Source organism: Natator depressus, chromosome 11 (assembly GCF_965152275.1).
Source record: "Natator depressus isolate rNatDep1 chromosome 11, rNatDep2.hap1, whole genome shotgun sequence".
Lineage (NCBI taxonomy): Eukaryota > Metazoa > Chordata > Testudines > Cheloniidae > Natator > Natator depressus.
The window spans coordinates 67595373-67613818 of record NC_134244.1 but is presented as its reverse complement, the minus strand read 5'-3'; the positions used below and the strand labels follow the sequence as shown (position 1 = coordinate 67613818).

At 45.7% G+C, this 18446-nt stretch overlaps 1 protein-coding gene across 1 annotated transcript in view; it reads right to left on the bottom strand.

Annotated features, from left to right (window-relative positions):
* Positions 1–2437: 2437 nt before the first annotated feature.
* ATIC (5-aminoimidazole-4-carboxamide ribonucleotide formyltransferase/IMP cyclohydrolase) overlaps positions 2438–18446 on the bottom strand; it is a 32537-nt gene continuing 16528 nt past the window's right edge. The window contains exons 11-16 of the mRNA XM_074968110.1: positions 18029–18118; positions 16276–16404; positions 15167–15259; positions 5430–5612; positions 3583–3738; positions 2438–2759 (exon numbers count right to left, since the gene is read on the bottom strand). Coding sequence (XP_074824211.1) covers positions 2640–2759; positions 3583–3738; positions 5430–5612; positions 15167–15259; positions 16276–16404; positions 18029–18118 — 771 coding nt within the window. The 3' untranslated portion in view covers positions 2438–2639. The remainder of the gene's footprint in view (positions 2760–3582; positions 3739–5429; positions 5613–15166; positions 15260–16275; positions 16405–18028; positions 18119–18446) is intronic.

Here is an 18446-nt window from a genome sequence, read left to right as displayed (position 1 = left end):
ATTTTTCAGATTTCAAAAGATTTTTCCCATCTCAAATTGGGACAAACCTTCAAAAATCTCTACAATTTTCACAAACTGGCCATTTTTGTTTCTTTTCATTTGGGTCAATTGAAATGTTTCATTTGCATATTTTAAACATGTTATATTTCAAATTTGAGCTTTTTAAAAATATTCTAAATCCAGCTAAATTGCTAAACAAAGTCATTTTGAAATGAAAACCAAAACTTTTAGCTGGAAAAAATGTAAAAAACGGGACATTTAGACAATTTCAGAATTCTTTTTCCCGCAGGCAGTGGTTGAAGCCTCATTGCTTCGCTCATTTCAAACTCACCTGGATAAAGCACTCACAGCTACAGGGCAAGGAACGATCCCGCCTATCCTGGCAGGGAGATGGACAGGGCAGATAGCCCAGGATTTCTCTTTCATCTTTAACAGCCATCACTCTGCAAAGGTAAACTGATAAGATACAGGACAAGCGCACCCCGCCTGGAACCTCCCATCCATTGGGGGTGCTGCAACCAGCCAATCTCACACCCACAGTGGGACAGTACTGGCCAGGAAGGGCAGAGTTAGGGCAGCATGGGGGATGCACTGATCCAGCATCATCCCTGCACAGCCTTCGAGGTTGTGCCGATTAAAGCTGCCCCTTCAAACTGAAAGCCAGAAGGAAGGCAAGCAACGGTACTGGAGTCCCATAACTCCCATTTGTCATGGTATTCCTTGCCTTACGCGGAGCATCACAGCATGGCGCTACGATTTCATCGAAGCTAGGGTCACCCTGCAGAGATTATTAATTAAGCAAGGTCACAGGCTGGGACCAGACACTCCCTCTCCGGGTCGAAACACTCCGTGGAGTTTAAGTTCCACAATACAATAGAGACTTAAAACCACATCTGTGAGCTCCTCAGACTTGGATCTGTGGGGATAAACTCTGCAGGCCCGAGAGCAGCTGCTATTTATCCATTTTACTGCTCTGTATAGAGTCTATCACCACTGAATTCAGCCTATTGAGGCCAGGACCACTTTGGAATTTATAAGCTCTGTAGGGGAGGAAAACGAATTGGCTGAACGGGTCTGAGGTTTCCCCTGGCATGTACAATGTAGAGACAGCTATTGCAAAACTCTGAGCTGTGCCAGTGACAAAAATAAAACAGGTTTTAGAAGTGCAATCAAAAGACATCCCTTGGAATGTGCTGGCAGTCGCGAATAACCAGCATGTTACTTTGTTCACATTAGAAAAACTAGTGCAAATCTGGAGTTTAGCAATCGGAGTTCAGCACGACGTAAAGTGAACTGTACACATCTGAGAACGGACGTAGCTCTAGGCAAGACACCTATGTATGAATTCTGAATTGAACTCACTTGGTAGGAGAACCAAGCATGTAAGATTCACAGGAACTGGTATTTTCCCTTTCACCTCTAAGAAAGCAATTCAAGCCCGCCCTTTGGCAAAAACACTCCCATAGCAGGATTTGGTGTATTGAACCTGAAACTACCTAAGGGCTTGTCTACATTACCTGCTGGATCCACAGGCAGCAATCAATCCAGCAGGGCTCGATTTACTTCATCTAGTCTAGACGCAATAAATCGACCGGCGAGCCCTCTCCCGGCAACTCCGGTACTCCACCAGGATGAGAGGCACAGGCAGAGTTGACGGGGGAGTGTCAGCAGTCGACTCACCACAGTGAGTCGATCTAAGTACGTAGCTGAAGTTGTGTAACTTAGATCGATCCCCCCTCCCAGTGTAGACCAGGCCATAGGTGCCGACTTCTCCTGGCGCCGGTGGGTGCTCGACCGCCCTATGCCCCCGGCCCAGCCCCTACTCCACCCCTCCCCCATTCCAACCCATTCCCCAAAGTCCCTGCCCCCTCTCTGCCCCTATTGGACTTCTTCCCCGAATCCCCACTCTGGCCCCACCTCCTCCTCTGAGTGCACCACGTTCCCGCTCTTCCCCCATCCATCCCAGAGCTTGTTAGGCTGCGAAACAGCTGTTTTGCGGCGGCAAGTGCTGGGAGGTAGGCAGAGGAGCGGGGACCTGGCGCGTTCAGGGGAAGAGGCTGAGGTGAGGTGGAGCGGCGGGGGGGACGGGGAGTGGGGGGAAGCTTGGCTGCCGGTGAGTGCAGCGCTTCAGCCATGGAGCACCCATGGAGTCGGCACCTATGGACCAGGCCTCAGATACGGGACCAATTACATACTCTCAGCGGAAAATGAGGATAAGGGATGGGACATGTTGGGAGAAAGCTGCTAGCTCAAAAGCAATCTGTGTAGTTTCAGTTTATAACAGATTTTTATCAATCCATTACAAATGTGGCTGCAAGGCAGGACTTTCATAATGTTCCATCAGCATTTTAATTAATTGGTAAAATCTGGGCTATAAAATTTGACTCATAAAATGACTACTCTTTTCCCGAACACACAAAGAACGTGGAAGACTTCACACTCAATTCAGCCAGGAACCGTGTATTTATTTTCAAAAGAATAAGTATCAGCTTCTTTTTGCTTTAATTTGCAGCCAGCAGCAGGGGCTTTATCTGCTGACTACACAAGGACACTCTACGGCGTGTGCAGACTGGGTTTCCAGATGTAACTGGTGAAGTTACGGTCACGGCTTATGCCGGCTGCGACAGCCCATGGTGGAATCAGTGATGGAACAGCCGAAGATTGGTGTGAATGAGAGTTATTCCCAGCTCATTGCATGCTTCGATCACAACTTGGTCAGCAGCTGAGCCAGATGGGGCAGCAATAAACTGTACTCCGCTCTGAACAGAGATTTGGAGAAGCTAAAGGTTAGTGATGAAAAGCAAAAACAACTGGATGAATTGTGCAGTGAAACTGGGATATATGGTACAACCAGTACAGACTTGTGCTCTTCTCCAGTCCAGACTGTCAGCCCGCAATTCACTGTATTCCTGCAGTGCAAGTAAAAACCCAGGCTGGCCCGTGCCAGCTGATTTGGGCTCATGGGGCGTGGCCTGCGGGGCTGTTTAACTGCAGTGGAGACTCCCAGGCTTGAGCTCTGGGACCCTCCCACCCTGCAGAGTCCTCGAACCTGGTCTCCAGCCCAAGCCCAGAAGTCTAGAATTAAACAGCCTCTTAGCCCGAGTCATAGGGCACGGGCCAGCTGTAGACACACCCTTGGAGTCCTAGACATGATCCAGGACCCCACTGTGCTAAGTGATGGTCCCTGCCCCAAAGGGCTTACAAGCCAGTGAGTAAGTTACTCACTTGACTAGTCCTGGACTACTCCTCACATAAGTAACTGCTTGCCAGTGTGAGTAAAAGGTTCACAATCTGCTCCTCTGAACTTAACAGCATTAGCTGGATATTTTTTGGCTACATTTGTCATACTTTAACACTCCTTTAATTCTAGAGCCAACATCAATGGTGGTTATCGAACACCGCTTCATGGAGAACCACTGTGCTCCAGAATGCAGCAGTTCTAGTTGGCACATTTCAAGCACCATGTGTATAAAATGCAGACACACATTCCCAAGTGCACGAAATGAACAACTAAATAAAGCAAAAAGCACCCAGGTGTTTCCCTTATGTCACCCTGACACCCAGGCCGCACAATGACCTTACCTGTTTAGCTCGGTCCACATTATCCCTAAAAGGGAAGAATGCATCCGAGCTGAGGGAGACTGCATCCAGCTGGCCAATCCACTCCTTCTTCTCGGCCTCAGAGAGCTGTGCTGGGACCTCCTCAAACAGCGCCTTCCATTTAACCAGATCGTCACCCTGCAGGAACAGAGTCAGCTTACCCTGATGGCATTCCCTCCTTTTCCTGCTCTCTGGCTATCACCGTGCCAGAAATGGCTTCTGGACCTCCCTCCCAGCCACCTAGTCATACGAGGGATGTCATCTCTTTCACATCCAAGTTCACACCTGATCTTACGTGGTGCTCTGCTGCTGTGAACTTCATACCAGGAATTTATTAGATCCGAAGTGACTGTGGAAAGAGATTACTAACTACTGCTCCTGCTATCATGCCTGCTCCTCGCTTGTTTCTAGCCCATATGCTTTGCTTGGCCTGTTTGTGCTATGCCACTCTGTGTGTAAACACAGGACACACACAAACAGTATTTGGTATAAGGAGCTTCACACATGTCTGATGAAGAGGAGCTTGCCTTATGAGTCACCTTCTTAAACTGCACTAATCCACCTCCCATGCCATCCCCTTAAGCAAGCAGTTGTTGATGTATGGATGATTCACTAGGTTCCCATTCCAGCTGTTGGGTTTATACTTTAAAAGGGCATATATGCTTTACTGAGGCAGTCACTGCCTGCAACAGCCTGACCCAGTTTGATTCTGGGAATCCAAGCAGCCTCAGAAATGAACTGCAAAAATCAGAGTGAAAATACAGCAGGAAAAGTTTAAGTGCCGACCATACTTTGAACCTTTTATTCTTTGTTTTCCAAGATTCAGAATTAATTTAGTACCTGCTGGAGACTGCCAGATAAAACAGCCCTGGAGACAGACATCCTCTGAACAGGTAGAAAGTCAATGCTCCCTTACACTGCAGCACACAGTGGATGGGGAAATCAGGAGACCTGGTTCTATCCCCTGGCTCTCTGCCACTGACCTGCCGTGTGACCATGGGCAAGTCACTTCTCATCTTTTTGTGCCTCTCCGGCCGCCCCTTTTCTCTACTTATAGTGGAAGCTCTTCAGGACAAAGCCTATCTCTGTGTATTTGTCCAGCGCCTAGCACAATGAGGCCCCATGCTCAGCTGGGTCCTTGAGGTGCTGCTGCCCAGTAGTAACAGCCCTCCAGCTACCTCTGGCTGCAAAAGACTATTACATCTTCGCTGCCCACTTGTGTACCTAGGATAATGATTGCGGGGACAGCGCCTGGGGTGTGGACATTGTGTCTTCCCTCGGAGCTGGACAGGGATTATTTTCACACAGGCCAAACAATTCTCAAACTCGAATGACCTCTGGCCATTAACAGTCTGGACCTCATTTGACCTGTCCCCAAATAACTGAATCCCGTTACCCATCCAACCCTCCAATATGCTCAACTTTCCCCCTCTACAAAGTGACTGCAGGAGACAGATGGGTGGCTTCACTAACCAAAAGACCCAAATCTGGTCCCAGTTATTACCTCCGGTTTCTGAGGGGCTAAGAGTGCAACCCAGGAAGCATGCGCAGTGTGGTGTGAACAAGGAGAGGCTCCTCTCCCTCAACTACAATTCCTCTAGCCAATTAAAGAGTGTGCCGTGAAAGGGTACAGCTCTCACGGGACAGAAGATCCGGCGCTGTGATGCAAGACGGGGATGAGAGATGGAAGGGGTAAAAAGGGGCAAAGGACGAGACCACCCACAAGATTCAGGAATCCCTACCCTGGTCTATTTATCAACACTGATCCCACAAGAAACAATTTGCAGAACCTCCTGGACGGTCGTGAGGGAAAATCCTGGCGCAATTACCTCGCCGGTGGTCCCGGTGACGTACTGATCAATGGCGTTGGAGATCTCCGCCCTCTTCACTCCAGCTTTGAACTTCATGGCGAGCACTTGGGGGTGGTGTCTCAGCCACCAGTGGTTTGCTTTGTCGCCGGCAAGACGCGTGCAGTGGATTCGGGACTGCTGGCCTGCCCCTATGCCGATAACCTGTAGCACATACAGAACACTGTAATGAACAGCCAAAGCACGTCCCCGCGCACTGCGACCTTTGTCAGAGCAGCCCCAACCCCAACCCCAGAGCCGTTATAAACAGACATGAAGGCAGAGAAAACCCTAAGCCCTTCATCCTGCAACTTGCATCTGGGACAGATCCCAGCACTCGTGACTTCACTGGGGCTCCATAACTGGGTTCCGTGTGGACACTGGGATCTACCTGTGTGCAACAAGAAGCAGGATCGGGACCCAAGTAACCAAGACTGGCACTGTGTTGAGGAGAACAGGCTCTGTCCATATTGTCTTTACGTGTCTCTCAGGTTCAACGGCTTATACTTTAATTCCCCACCCCACACTTATTAGTATCTCTCTCCGTTTTATTAAATCAACATTTTCTAGCCCAGGCACAAAATCTACTCGACCCGCCCTCACCACAAGGATGTTTGTTTCTCTCACCCGTTCAGTATGTGCCCCGTTACTATTTATTATTTGTGCTACCATAGCACCCTAGTGACGGACCAGGTCTCTATTGTGCTAACAGCTGGAGAAATGAACTAGCTAAATTTTTCTTCCTGAATTCTACAAGTACCTTCTGCCAAGGGAGTTAAACTATCACAGCAAAAAAAGGTCTGATGCAGTTCTGGCTTTCATTGAAAAAGCACTCTGTCTGTTCCAGGAATGACTAGGGCTGGTGAGAGATTCTAGCCAGCCTACCTGTTCTTGGAAAGAGAATTCAGGTCTGTGTCCAGACCACTCCTGGATGTAACCCAGGAGCCGTGATCGGCATGGTATAAAACCACTATATAGCTTAGATGCAACTTCTGGCATATTACAAACAAGCCCCAGTCACGGCTGATAAGGAGGAAAAATCAAGTATTCAATCTGGACAACTGGTCTGTCAAATCAGGGCTTTGCAGCTGCCAATACATTTCCTATTCTGCAATCTGCCAGAAAGAGCAGGATTTAAAAATAGCTACACACTAAACGTAGCCCTTGCTTAGTGGGTTTGGAGTTTAATATGAAACCGGGCCCCCAGGGACACTGCCTCCAGGAGCAATGTTTGAAATGGGACCTTTTCAAGCCACCGAGAATGAAAGTGGCAGTGTATCTGCTTTGCCTCCTCAAGCCCTGGTCTTGTCAGACATTCTTCACTCAGCATACAGCTTTTCCTTCTCTCCCTTCAATTTGGGGTACATCCTGGAGTTCATATTTTTGCAGAATCTTCTGCTCTCCTGGACTATAAGCCCTGACAGCAGTTTGCCCTGTTTAGCTAAGTGTGCCATTAACCCCACACCTATGTATGCCAGTCTATATGGCGGATTGTAAACCACAACCATTAAAAGGAGAAGGAACAAGATTAAAATAAATTAATAATTTATTTAAAAATTAATTAAAATAATTAAATAAATAAAATTATTTTTGAAAAAAATAAGTAAATACCCCCCCGGAACTACACTGCTGAATTCCTCCCAGAGGGCCAGTCATATTTTTGTGACACATTTTTTGTCACAAGTCCTGCAGTCTCCAGACCCGCTGGCTCCTCCTGCTTATAAAGCCCCAGCATGCTTTAGGCTGGGAATGTCAGTCGCACACCCTGCAGCAAGCCCCCCCCCGAGGATGAGGTACACTCCTCGTTCTACAGTATTGCCAGGTTCATGGTGTAGAAACATAGGTGTGATGCTTTTACACCTCAGTGAATTTACAAACCCCAGGGACACCTGTTTTGTTATGCATCCTGTTGCCCCCCCTCTGCAGCAGAAAGCATGCTGGGAAGCCACAGAGGAAAAGCCATTGAGCCACATGACATCTGGACATGGTGCAAAATGACAGGCTAGGTTTTAATGTATACGTGCGCTGGCTGTCCCACATAGCCTGGTTCTTTGAGGGCATTCACACACGGGGCCAGACTCGGCACACAATTACTACCGGGTACAGTGCTTACTATTGCTGGTCCCACAGCCTTCAGTATCACGTCTACAGCCGTGTGCCTGTCTGTCTGAGGTATTAATGTGTCCCCACATCACTGTAGTATCTGAGCATCTCACAATCTCCAATGAAAGATCCTCACCACACTCCTGGCAGTGCTATTAGTCCCATTTTATAGATGGGCACTGAGGTACAGAAACTACAGGTCTTGAGGTGCCTAATGTCCACGGATTTTAGGGGCCTTGTGGATGGCCTGCCTACCCACACTGGAGGGGAATGGGTTAATGTAGGCCTGAGAGGCCAATTAATCCACCCGGAGAGCAAGCCAGGCCTAATGAAAGATGAAGCCCAGCTGTGGAGAAGCTGGGTGATGGGAAAAGAGAGGCCGTCTGGAGCAGAAAGAGGCTGCAGGGAGGTAGTGTACAACTCTGCAGTCATTCTTGGTAGTGGAGAGCCCTGAAGAGAACAGGAAGGACCTGGAGGACCATGACGAAGCCCGGTGGAGGTGAGAACATGAGAAGACACAGGATTGGAGCAAGCTCTGGGGGGGAAGCCTGAAGAAAGGCTACTGGTGGGAAGGAGTCCAGGAAAGCAGCAGCAAGGTATCTGACAGAGCACAAGATGGCTGCTCAGCCTAGGGTCCCCAGACTGGAACCCAGAGTAGCAGATAGGTCTGGGTTCCCCATCAGCCACTGGGAAGGTGGCATGAAGCCCCCTGACAAAAGGGATGAGGATGATTTAAAGCCCTGAGCGAAGGGGTGCTGGAACCTTGGGGACTGAAAACCAGATGTAAGGATTGGGGTGACTGATTGTTGGACTTTGTTGTGGGGCTAAATGTGACCTCGGAGGAGGACCAAGCCATGAGAAGAGAGACCACCACAGGATTGGAGTGACTGCCAGCAGTGGATGCTAGAGAGGAAAGAGCTGCTGTGCCCACGCCCAGCCATGAGGGGGAGAACCAGTGGGGAGTCCACTCTTCTACATGCCTAAACACCTTGGATCTGAGCCTAGGTGACTTCTTCAAGGTCAAACAAAGCCTGGGGCCGAGCAGGGAGCTGAACTGTGGTCTTGAGTCCCACCAGGCCAGCCTCCCCCATGGCTGGAAGCTGAAGCCAGACAAATTCATACGGGAAATAAGGGGTAAATTGTTAACAGTGAGTAATTAACCACTGGAATAACTTCCCAAGGGTCATGTTTTTCCTAAGAGAAACACTAATTCAACCAGGAATTATTTCAGTGACATTGTAGGACCCGTGTTATGCAGGAGGTCGGCTAGATGATCAGAGTGGCCTTAGACTCTATGATCATCCTGCTCCTTTAGTTCTGTCTCTTCAATGGGACTGACTACCCCAAGTCTTATTAGCCTCCTGGCCCAGGGTAAGTTTTGTTTTGATGTACTGGTAAAGCACTAATCCCCCTCCTCTCATTTCCATTGCCATAGCAGGGGGTGGAATGGATTCTGTGCTTGGGCAGGTAGCTTTTCAGGGCAGTTTTGCAATGGGTCCTACTGAAAGGTGAACTGTCAGGCTGGAGGGAGGTTACCAGTGGAGTTCCTCAAGGATCAGTTTTGGGACCAATCTTATTTAATCTTTTTATTACTGACCTCGGCGCAAAAAGTAGGAGTGTTCTAATAAAGTCTGCGGATGATACAAAGCTGGGAGGTATTGCCAATTTAGAGAAGGACCGGGATATCATACAGGAGGATCTGGATGACCTTGTAAACTGGAGTAATAGTAATAGGATGAAATTTAATAGTGAGAAGTGTAAGGTTATGCATTTAGGGATTAATAACAAGAATTTTAGTTATAAACTGGGGGCGCATCAATTAGAAGTAACGGAGGAGGAGAACGACCTTGGAGTATTGGTTGATCACAGGATGACTATGAGCCGCCAATGTGATATGGCTGTGAAAAAAGCTAATGCGGTCTTGGGATGCATCAGGAGAGGTATTTCCAGGAGGGATAAGGAGGTTTTAGTACCATTGTACAAGGCACTGGTGTGCAGTTCTGGTCTCCCATGTTTAAGAAGGATGAATTCAAACTGGAACAGGTACAGAGAAGGGCTACTAGGATGATCCAAGGAATGGAAAACTTGTACCAGAGGGATAAATACTGGAGAGGGAGAGAATTATTTAAGCTCAGCACCAATATGGACACAAGAACAAATGGATATAAACTGGCCACCAGGAAGTTTAGACTTGAAATTAGACGAAGGTTTCTAACCATCAGAGGAGTGAAGTTTTGGAATAGCCTTCCAAGGGAAGCAGTGGGGGCAAAAAAGCTATCTGGCTTTAAGATTAAACTCGATAAGTTTATGGAGGAGATGGTATGATGGGATAACATGGTTTTGGTAGTTAAATATTCATGGTAAATAGGCCCAATGGCCTGTGATGGGATATTAGATGGGGTGGGATCTGAGTTACCCAGGAAAGAATTTTCTGTAGTATCTGGCTGGTGAATCTTGCAATATGCTCAGGGTTTAGCTGATCGCCATATTTGGGGTCGGAAAGGAATTTTCCTCCAGGGCAGATTGGAAGAGGCCCTGGAGGTTTTTCGCCTTCCTCGGTAGCATGGGGCACGGGTCACTTGCTGGAGGATTCTCTGCTCCTTGAAGTCTTTAAATCACGATTTGAGGACTTCAATAGCTCAGACATAGGTGAGGTTTTTCGCAGGAGTGGGTGGGTGAGATTCTGTGGCCTGCGTTGTGCAGGAGGTCAGACTAGATGATCATAATGGTCCCTTCTGACCTTAGTATCTATGAATCTATGAAAGACATCCCCAGCTATTTCAAAACCAAAGCTCACAGGAAAGTGGAAACCCCCTTTCATAGTTTCTTCCTGCGTCCATTAAGCTGACACTGAAGAGTTAACCAGATGGGCTAGCTTGGAGGACTGCTGTGCTGAGGCCAGCACCCCTGGCCAATGCCTCAGACTTTCCGACGCAGCTAGATTGCAACAGATGTTAAAGCTATATGTCAAAGGCTGAGTAGAAAGAAATGAATAATTTGCCTTTTCACTCATCAAGATGTAATGACTTCACCTTTTACTGGAGCCGTAAAACACACCTCCCCCAAAGAGTAAATGAAAGACCCAGGCTGTGGTCTTTCTTGGGCAGACACTTCATATCATTTGTTCATAATTAACTTATTGCTACTGTGTTTAATAAATCCAGAGTTGAATATGAGCAATGTTACTAATGTCATAATATGAAGTAACAAAAATACTGCCCAGCTTTTTTTAATGGTGATTTTCATCACTACATCTCAAAAGCACTTTATAAAGTACGACCATTTTACAGATGGGAAAACTGAGCAAGTGACTGGCTGTGATGGGGCGGCTGCCCCTCACTGGCAGAAAAGGGGTTAAAAGCAGCCCTAGGGAAGCTGTGCTGGAGGCAGCCAATTAGAAAGGGGCTGAAAGGAGCAGCCAATCATGGCCTGGCAGGCCCATACAAGAAACGGCTGCAGGCAGAGCAGAGTTCAGAAGCTGACTGGAACTTGAGGGGAGAAAACCAGGCTCCTGGCAGGGGGAAGAACCCACAGCACTGAGGACAAGTCAGTGCTGCAAGCAGGGACTGGGGGAACGAGAGGGAGCTCCTGGCTGTCTGCTAGGACCTGCTGGCTGAGGCCCTGAGGTAAGAGCAGAAGAGGGTGCTGGAGCTGCATGGGAAGCCGCCCCAGGACAATGGACTGCAGGTGCCACTGAGGGAAGTGGCTGGGTGGAGATTGCAGGTCCCCCAGAAGAGAGCCCTGAACATACACAGAACCCTGATGAAGTCAGTGGGGTTCTATCTGGCCACAGGGAACTACCTCCGCTGATGCAGTTTCAGCATCAGAGCTTTAGCTTTTTTATTTCCCTGGCAACCTATGTAGTCTGGCTAAATTAAGAGATCTACTTTCATGCCTCTGGATTCATTCTGAGTAATGAGCGAAATCTAATGCCCTCTTAAAGTTTGGATTATAAAGAATGTTGCAATATATAGTCCCAAGTGGACAAAATACAGAGTGATAGCTGGAAAATGTCTACGATATTTAAAATAAAAGTTAAGATAAAAAGGTATTTTATCTTTAAGATACTCTGAATGAATGGAAAAGGGGGAAGCTTAATTGCGTTTTTTAATTTAGTAATAACGATCATACCCAACTCTCATATCAAGCTTTTCATCAGTAGCTATCTGAGAGCTTTACAAGGTTAATGTATTAATCTTCACAATGACACCATGAGGTAACGCTATTAGCCCCCACTGTACAGATAGGGGAGCTGAGGCTAAATGACTTGCTCAGGGTCACACAGAAAGTCTGTGGTGGAGCAGGGAAATGAACTTGGGTCTCCCAGTGCTCTAATCACTGAGTCATCCTTCCTTTCCTGTGTCATTAAGGAGTGCAAACCAACATGCTACCCAGTATTATAATGGTTGGTTTGGCCATTGCAGGAAAGCAGACAAAGTAAGGGAGAAGGTCCTTCCTGCAATTCTTGGTGACTGTGGTTTACTGCAAATTAAGTGACAGTTCCACAAATGCTTCTTCCCACCCCAATCTTCCCCAAGCCTAATTAGCAACCTGCCCTGCATGCAGCATCTGTTCCACTTACAATTCCAAAGAAACTGAACTGGTTGAAAGAAATCATGGGTCACTGAGATACAAAAGCTCCTCTGTAAAAACTGAAAGAGGTGGGTTGTAGGTAAGGCAATCCCATGGGAATCAAAGGAATGGAAGTTGAGAGCAGTCAGCACCGCGTAGGATTGCGCGTGTAGTCCAGAGACAGCACACATCAGATGCCTAGACTATGTCTTAAGACAGTTTGTCATGAATTATCGATCAGGTTTCCCTTCTCAGCTTCTACTTGGGGAGATGAACACTGAATATTCCAGGGAAGAAAGCTGATCTCAAAGCTGTGGGTAGGTGATCAGCACGTCAGTTATCTCCAGACAGCACCGAATAGGGAATTGCTTCAGCTAGGTGACTTCTTAATTGGAATGCTACATGCAGGGACATAAGTTCTCCTTTATGTGTACCTCAAAAATAAGGGAGGGCGATGCCAACCCTTAGTCTTAAAAATCTATGAAATACCCTCTGGGATTCTATCTAGTCTGACCTCCTAAATAACACGGGCACAGAACTTCACCAGGTGATTCCTGCATCAAGCCCATGAAGTAGTGTAGTTTAGAAACACATTCAATTTTGATTTAAAGACGGCAAGTGATAGAGAACCCACTGGTTAATTACACTCACTAGTAAAAAAAACAACCTTATTTCTAGTCTGAAATTGTGTAGCTTCTGCTTCCAGCCATCAGATCTTGATCTTTCCATTACAATAAAGGCAGAGTGTCCAATAAAAACCAAGAGGAGAAACATGTATGCTTGGCTAAGAGACTTCCCCATGAATGTGCATTAGCAAATTATCAAGCAAACCTAGGGCAATGAATCAGCTGGAATTCTGCTTATACAGACATGATTCTAGCCCACTTCTCACCCATCACAAGGGCCTTTTCACATACACATGGGACATGCAGTACTCCAACCACTGCAGAAACATCTGCAGTAGCACATTAAGATCACCACTAAAAAGGCACCAGGGGTTGATGGGGCTGCTGCTGTACTGAGTGAGCAGAGGGTGAAGAGGAACTCAGGCTAATCAGACCTTTGTCTTGGGGCAACCAGAATTAATGCTCTCGTAGATGGAGACCTATTTAAAAAGCCTTAGGGACAGAAAATGCCAACCTTCCAGCCAAACAACTTGTCAGAGCTATCAGAGTAGCAGCCGTGTTAGTCTGTACCCTCAAAAAGAACAGGCGTACTTGTGGCACCTTAGAGACTAACAAATTTATTAGAGCACAAGCTTTTGTGGGCTACAGCCCACTTCACTGGATGCATAGAATGGAACATATAGTGAGATAGAGTGTGTGTGTGTGTGTGTGTGTGTGTATCTCACACACACACAGATAAGTTGGAAATTACCATATAAACTGTGAGAGGCTATTTAGTTAAGATGAGCTATTATCAACAGGAGAAAAAAAAAACTTTTGTAGTGATAATCAAGATGGCCCATTTAGACAGTTGACAAGGTGTGAGGATACTTAACTTAAGGAAATAGATTCAATATGTGTAATGACCCAGCCACTCCCAGTCTCTATTCAAACCCAGGTTAATGGTATCTAGTTTGCATATTAATTCAAGCTCAGCAGTTTCTCACTGGAGTCTGTTTTTGAAGCTTTTCTGTTGCAAAATTGCCACCCTTAGATCTTTTACTGAGTGGCCAGAGAGGTTGAAGTGTTCTCCTACCGGTTTTTGAATGTTATGATTCCTGATGTCAGATTTGTGTCCATTTATTCTTTTGCATGGAGACTGTCCGGTTTGGCCAATGTACATGGCAGGGGGGCACTGCTGGCACATGGTGGTGTGTGTGCTGTGTGTGTGTGTCTTACTATATGTTCCATTCTATACATCCAACGAAGTGAGCTGTAGCCCACGAAAGCTTATTCTCTAATAAATTTGTTAGTCTCTAAGGTGCCACAAGTACTCCTGCTCTTTTTGTCAGAGCTATGTAGCACAATGCCACCAGAAAATACAGTGAAGTAACGCATGGGTGCATTTTAACTCTAGACGAAGACAATCTGGTGTATGCAGATGAATAATATGGAGGATGGATTAAACAAGGTATCTTTAAAGGTGACCTGCAAAGGAAATAAATTGGGATTGTGCCCGATTTTGCTTCTATATGATGTATATTGGGGGGGGGGGGGCACTTTTAGGCTCCTCTTATCAAAAAAAAGTCTGCTTTTTTTTTTTTAAATGTCTCACAGGGTTAGTTGAATGATGACATCACAACAGCAAGCAATTGAGAGGGGAAACAAATGTCAGTCTGCTAAAACTCTTTGGTAACATTTAAATACAATGCCTAATGAACACCTGGGAACAAATTTTTCTGTTAAAGATTCACACCCCATCTGTTCATTTATGGTGTAACTTTTGACACCACACATGAAAGGCCACCCTCCAAGGTAAGTCTTCCATCAAAATCAAGGAAGACTTGACATTCCTGATACTCCAAAGTTAAAAGACAAAACAGAATAAAAAACCTCATCTGTTTGCAAAAAAGCCCTTCTTTATACATCACAAATCAGCAAAATAAGGCAATTAAAATATATCCTTTGCGGATTGCCTTTAAATTAAACACTGTCAGACACCAGGTGTGATACCCACTCTCACATAGTAATGCCTGAAAAGGCCTTTAACAAATGAATGCCCACCAGCAAAAAGATCCTTCTTAAAAACCTGGACAGAAGATTTAGAAAAAGAATGATTCAGGCCCTGATCCTGCAAACATTTAACAACATGAACAAAATTATTCAAGTTTTAATTCTTTGCAAGCTTGATCCCTTAGTCCCTCCATCACCATCCATTCCCTTGTTGTGAAAAGATCCCAGGATTTCACGTTCACAGGCAGCCACTTGAGAGCTATCGAACTTGAGCTACTGTTCCATGTAACAGTGTCTAAGCCAGCTTGCCTATACTTGTTTAATAGCTTCCAGTACATTAAGTGATTTTACACCTGGTGCCTAACAAAGTACTACTGGCCAGTTTGGCTGAGGCGGTATACCCCCCAAGCAGCCCAGTTTGGTTACCTGCCCATTCTTAGCATAGCAAACGGAATTGGACTGGGTGTACTTGACAGCGACGGTGGCAACAGTCAAGTTTTGGATAGCAGACTCAGGCAGCTGAAACAACAGAAAGCAATAACGAATGTATCCCTTAAATAACTGAGATTTAAAACGTTCTGCAATGGGCTATAAATCTGCAAACCAAAAACCACTACACGTGCTATAGAATACCAGAGGAAAATGACTAAAAATTACCAATAATCTGATTATCTACTAATGTCATCAGTTCTTGTGGCCCAAACCAACCCCAAACTCAGGCCTCAACAGCTAAGTGACTGACAGTCAAACACAGGCCCTAATCCTGAAAACATTCGTGCACTTGCTTAACTTCACACAGGTGAACAGTCCAGTTGAATTCACTACTCACATGTACAAAGCTAAGCTTGTGCTTACATATTTGCCAGATCAAGGCCATAGCTTGAAATGCTATTGACAATTTTATTTTACACTCATTCCGCTACTAATTTGTTAAACTGTTTTCCCATTTACCACGTTTCTCAGCTCCCCTTGAAGTATTTGACTATTTCTACATTCATATAGGTCTGCTACTTCACAGTGAAAAATTAGGACAAATGTAAACCACATGTAAACTAACTGCCCACTGGTGATGTGTAAACCATCTGTGTATGGAACAGAGAGATCTAGGAGTTTATACAACACAATGCAAACAAATGAGACTATTAAACAGTGACCCAAAATGACACCACAATGGTTTCTTACTGTATTGCTGTGGAACTGTGGAAATTGAGAGGGACTTCCTATTTATAATCTTGATAATCAGCAATAAAGAGCTAGATCCAGCTCGTCTTACTCAGGCAAGTAGCTAAAACGAAGGCAATGGCTCTACTTGCATGAGTAGATTTGGCCCAGTGCATCATTTTGCTGAAAAGACAAGTCTGCCTGAATGTTTTAGGGTCTCCTATGATAGGATCTCACTTCCTTTCCTGATTGGAGCCCACCAGTTCACTCAAAGAGTCCTCTCGTTTCTCACTAGAATCATAGAATATCAGGGTTGGAAGGGACCTCAGGAGGTCATCTAGTCCAACCCCCTGCTCAAATTCTCTTACACTTACATTTTTGTTTTTGCTAACAATGTTCTTGAACAGTGACTGGTCAATAACGCCGTTGTTCCTCTTCTGTGTGAGATGCAACCCAAAGAGGGTTCGAATCTCGTTTTCATCTGGCTCGTAAGCAAGCTCCATCTAAAAGCAGACAAATAGAAAGTAGTGCTGCACGCTCTTTGAACCCTTCCAATCCAACTTCCAGCAATGACCCTTTCGAATCTGACTTCCAACAATAGTTTACCTTAAAGAACAATGTAAATCTTTTACATAATCCAAAAGAGATGAGACGAAAGGGGATGGGATGCCAAAACAGACGTAGTACCAGCAAACTGGAGCACCAACTTATCAGCACCAAAACATAAAGTGTCACTTTAAGGGAGAAGATAGGAGTGTGCACACTGGATGTTTAGACGCATAGGGCCAGACTGTGGCCCACAAAGATCCAAGCGCAGAAAGAACCCTCCCTGCCCAGAACTGCCCCCTCCCATGTGGCAGTGGAAGAGGGCAACCATCTTTGCAGATTTCCCCCACCTTTACAGGGGGCACAGCTGGAGTGTGGAGCAGGACTTGGGGAATGCGTGTTGTCTCTTCACTCTAACAATAAGTCAAACACCAAGCATAAGGTCCCTTTATAGGGAATTTGGTGACAAGCAGCGATTGAGTCTCTCAAGCATTAAAGATTTACTAGTTACTACCGCAACCTTGCGCAACTGACAACGGGAGGAACCAGCCTTCAAGGCTGCCTGTAATTTCTTTCCTGCTTGCCTGAAGCACCTGAGCCACCTTCTCAAGCTCCTCTGACAGTAACGCTTGAATCCTTCTCTTATCTAATAAGTTGGAATTTATATGCCGCTACTTATGTGGTGCTCCTTAAGCTCTTAGCTTCCCTGTGTGTGTCAGCCTCTCAGAGAGGGGCTGGGATAGGAGCGACATGGATACTTTGGCACTAGTATAAAATCTCCTAGGGAATCTACAATTTAAAGTCACGTGTATGCTGCTCAGCACATGTGAGCAGGGGACATGGGGATGGTAATTTGAATTATCTGGCAGTGTCATGTTAAATATTTGACAAGTACTGCTATCAACGTAATATGGAATCATACATTACCGCGGAGTCTAAACTGTGCCTGCAACGTGATGATTCTTCATCACATGGTGGTTTTCTTTTTTTTTTTTTTAAAAACGGCTTGTTGTTGTCTTTGGTTGTACCCACAGATTGATCCTGAGATCATACAGAAGCTGTTTTGTTGTTTTAAAAGGCTGTGTGCACTGATGTAACAAATTGCTCAATTATAAGATTAATGACAAAGCTGGAGAACTGTACAGACAATAGGGAGATTGGAGCAAAGTGGAGAGCAGTCCAGAAATAAAATTTCTGTAAAGTACTGTTGCTAATGTGCATGTCATTACAAAAATCAATGAAGACATTATGAAGAATGTCCTGTTTTTAATATAAGCCTTTACTAGATCTTCATGGACACGCCAGTCTGTGAAATTCTAGATCCTTTAGAAATCAAATCCCAAACTGAATCAAAACCCTATTAGCGCAATGGGAACGTTCACATGCTCTTCACTGGGCTTTGGATCAGGCATTATCTGTGTGTAGTTCCAGCGCTGTAAACTCTGATTTGTAGAAAAATATTTCCAAGTAGTATGGAGAGAAGGCCACAGAAAAAGAAGCTTATAATGAAAATGGAGCTGTGGGTGGGCTGAGAAGTCTACACTGAGACCACAAATACTATGAAACATGTAGCATACCCACCTGGAGGATACAGTAACTCCCATTTTTCTTTCTGGAGAGGATTTTGAGAGCTTCCTCCTCATAGCCTGGGGCCACTATTCCATCAGACACCTGCAACACATACACACAGCATTAGCCTCCCAAGGGGAAAGAGCAACACTGATATGCAATTTAGGTACTGTCATTAGAAACACATTAGAGGCCTGGTCTGAAGCCAACAAGAGTCTATGGACTTCAATAGACTTTGGATGAGGGCTCAACCCTGCAACACTCACAAGTGCAAGCAGCATTACAAACGAGCATAATCCATTTACGGACAATAGGATACTCACATGCTAAGTGTTTGCAGCATCCAACCATATGGATGGGTGCTACAATGCCGTCAGGAGCATGTGTTTTTCCCCACTGAAGTCAATGGAAACACACCTCCCACACATTT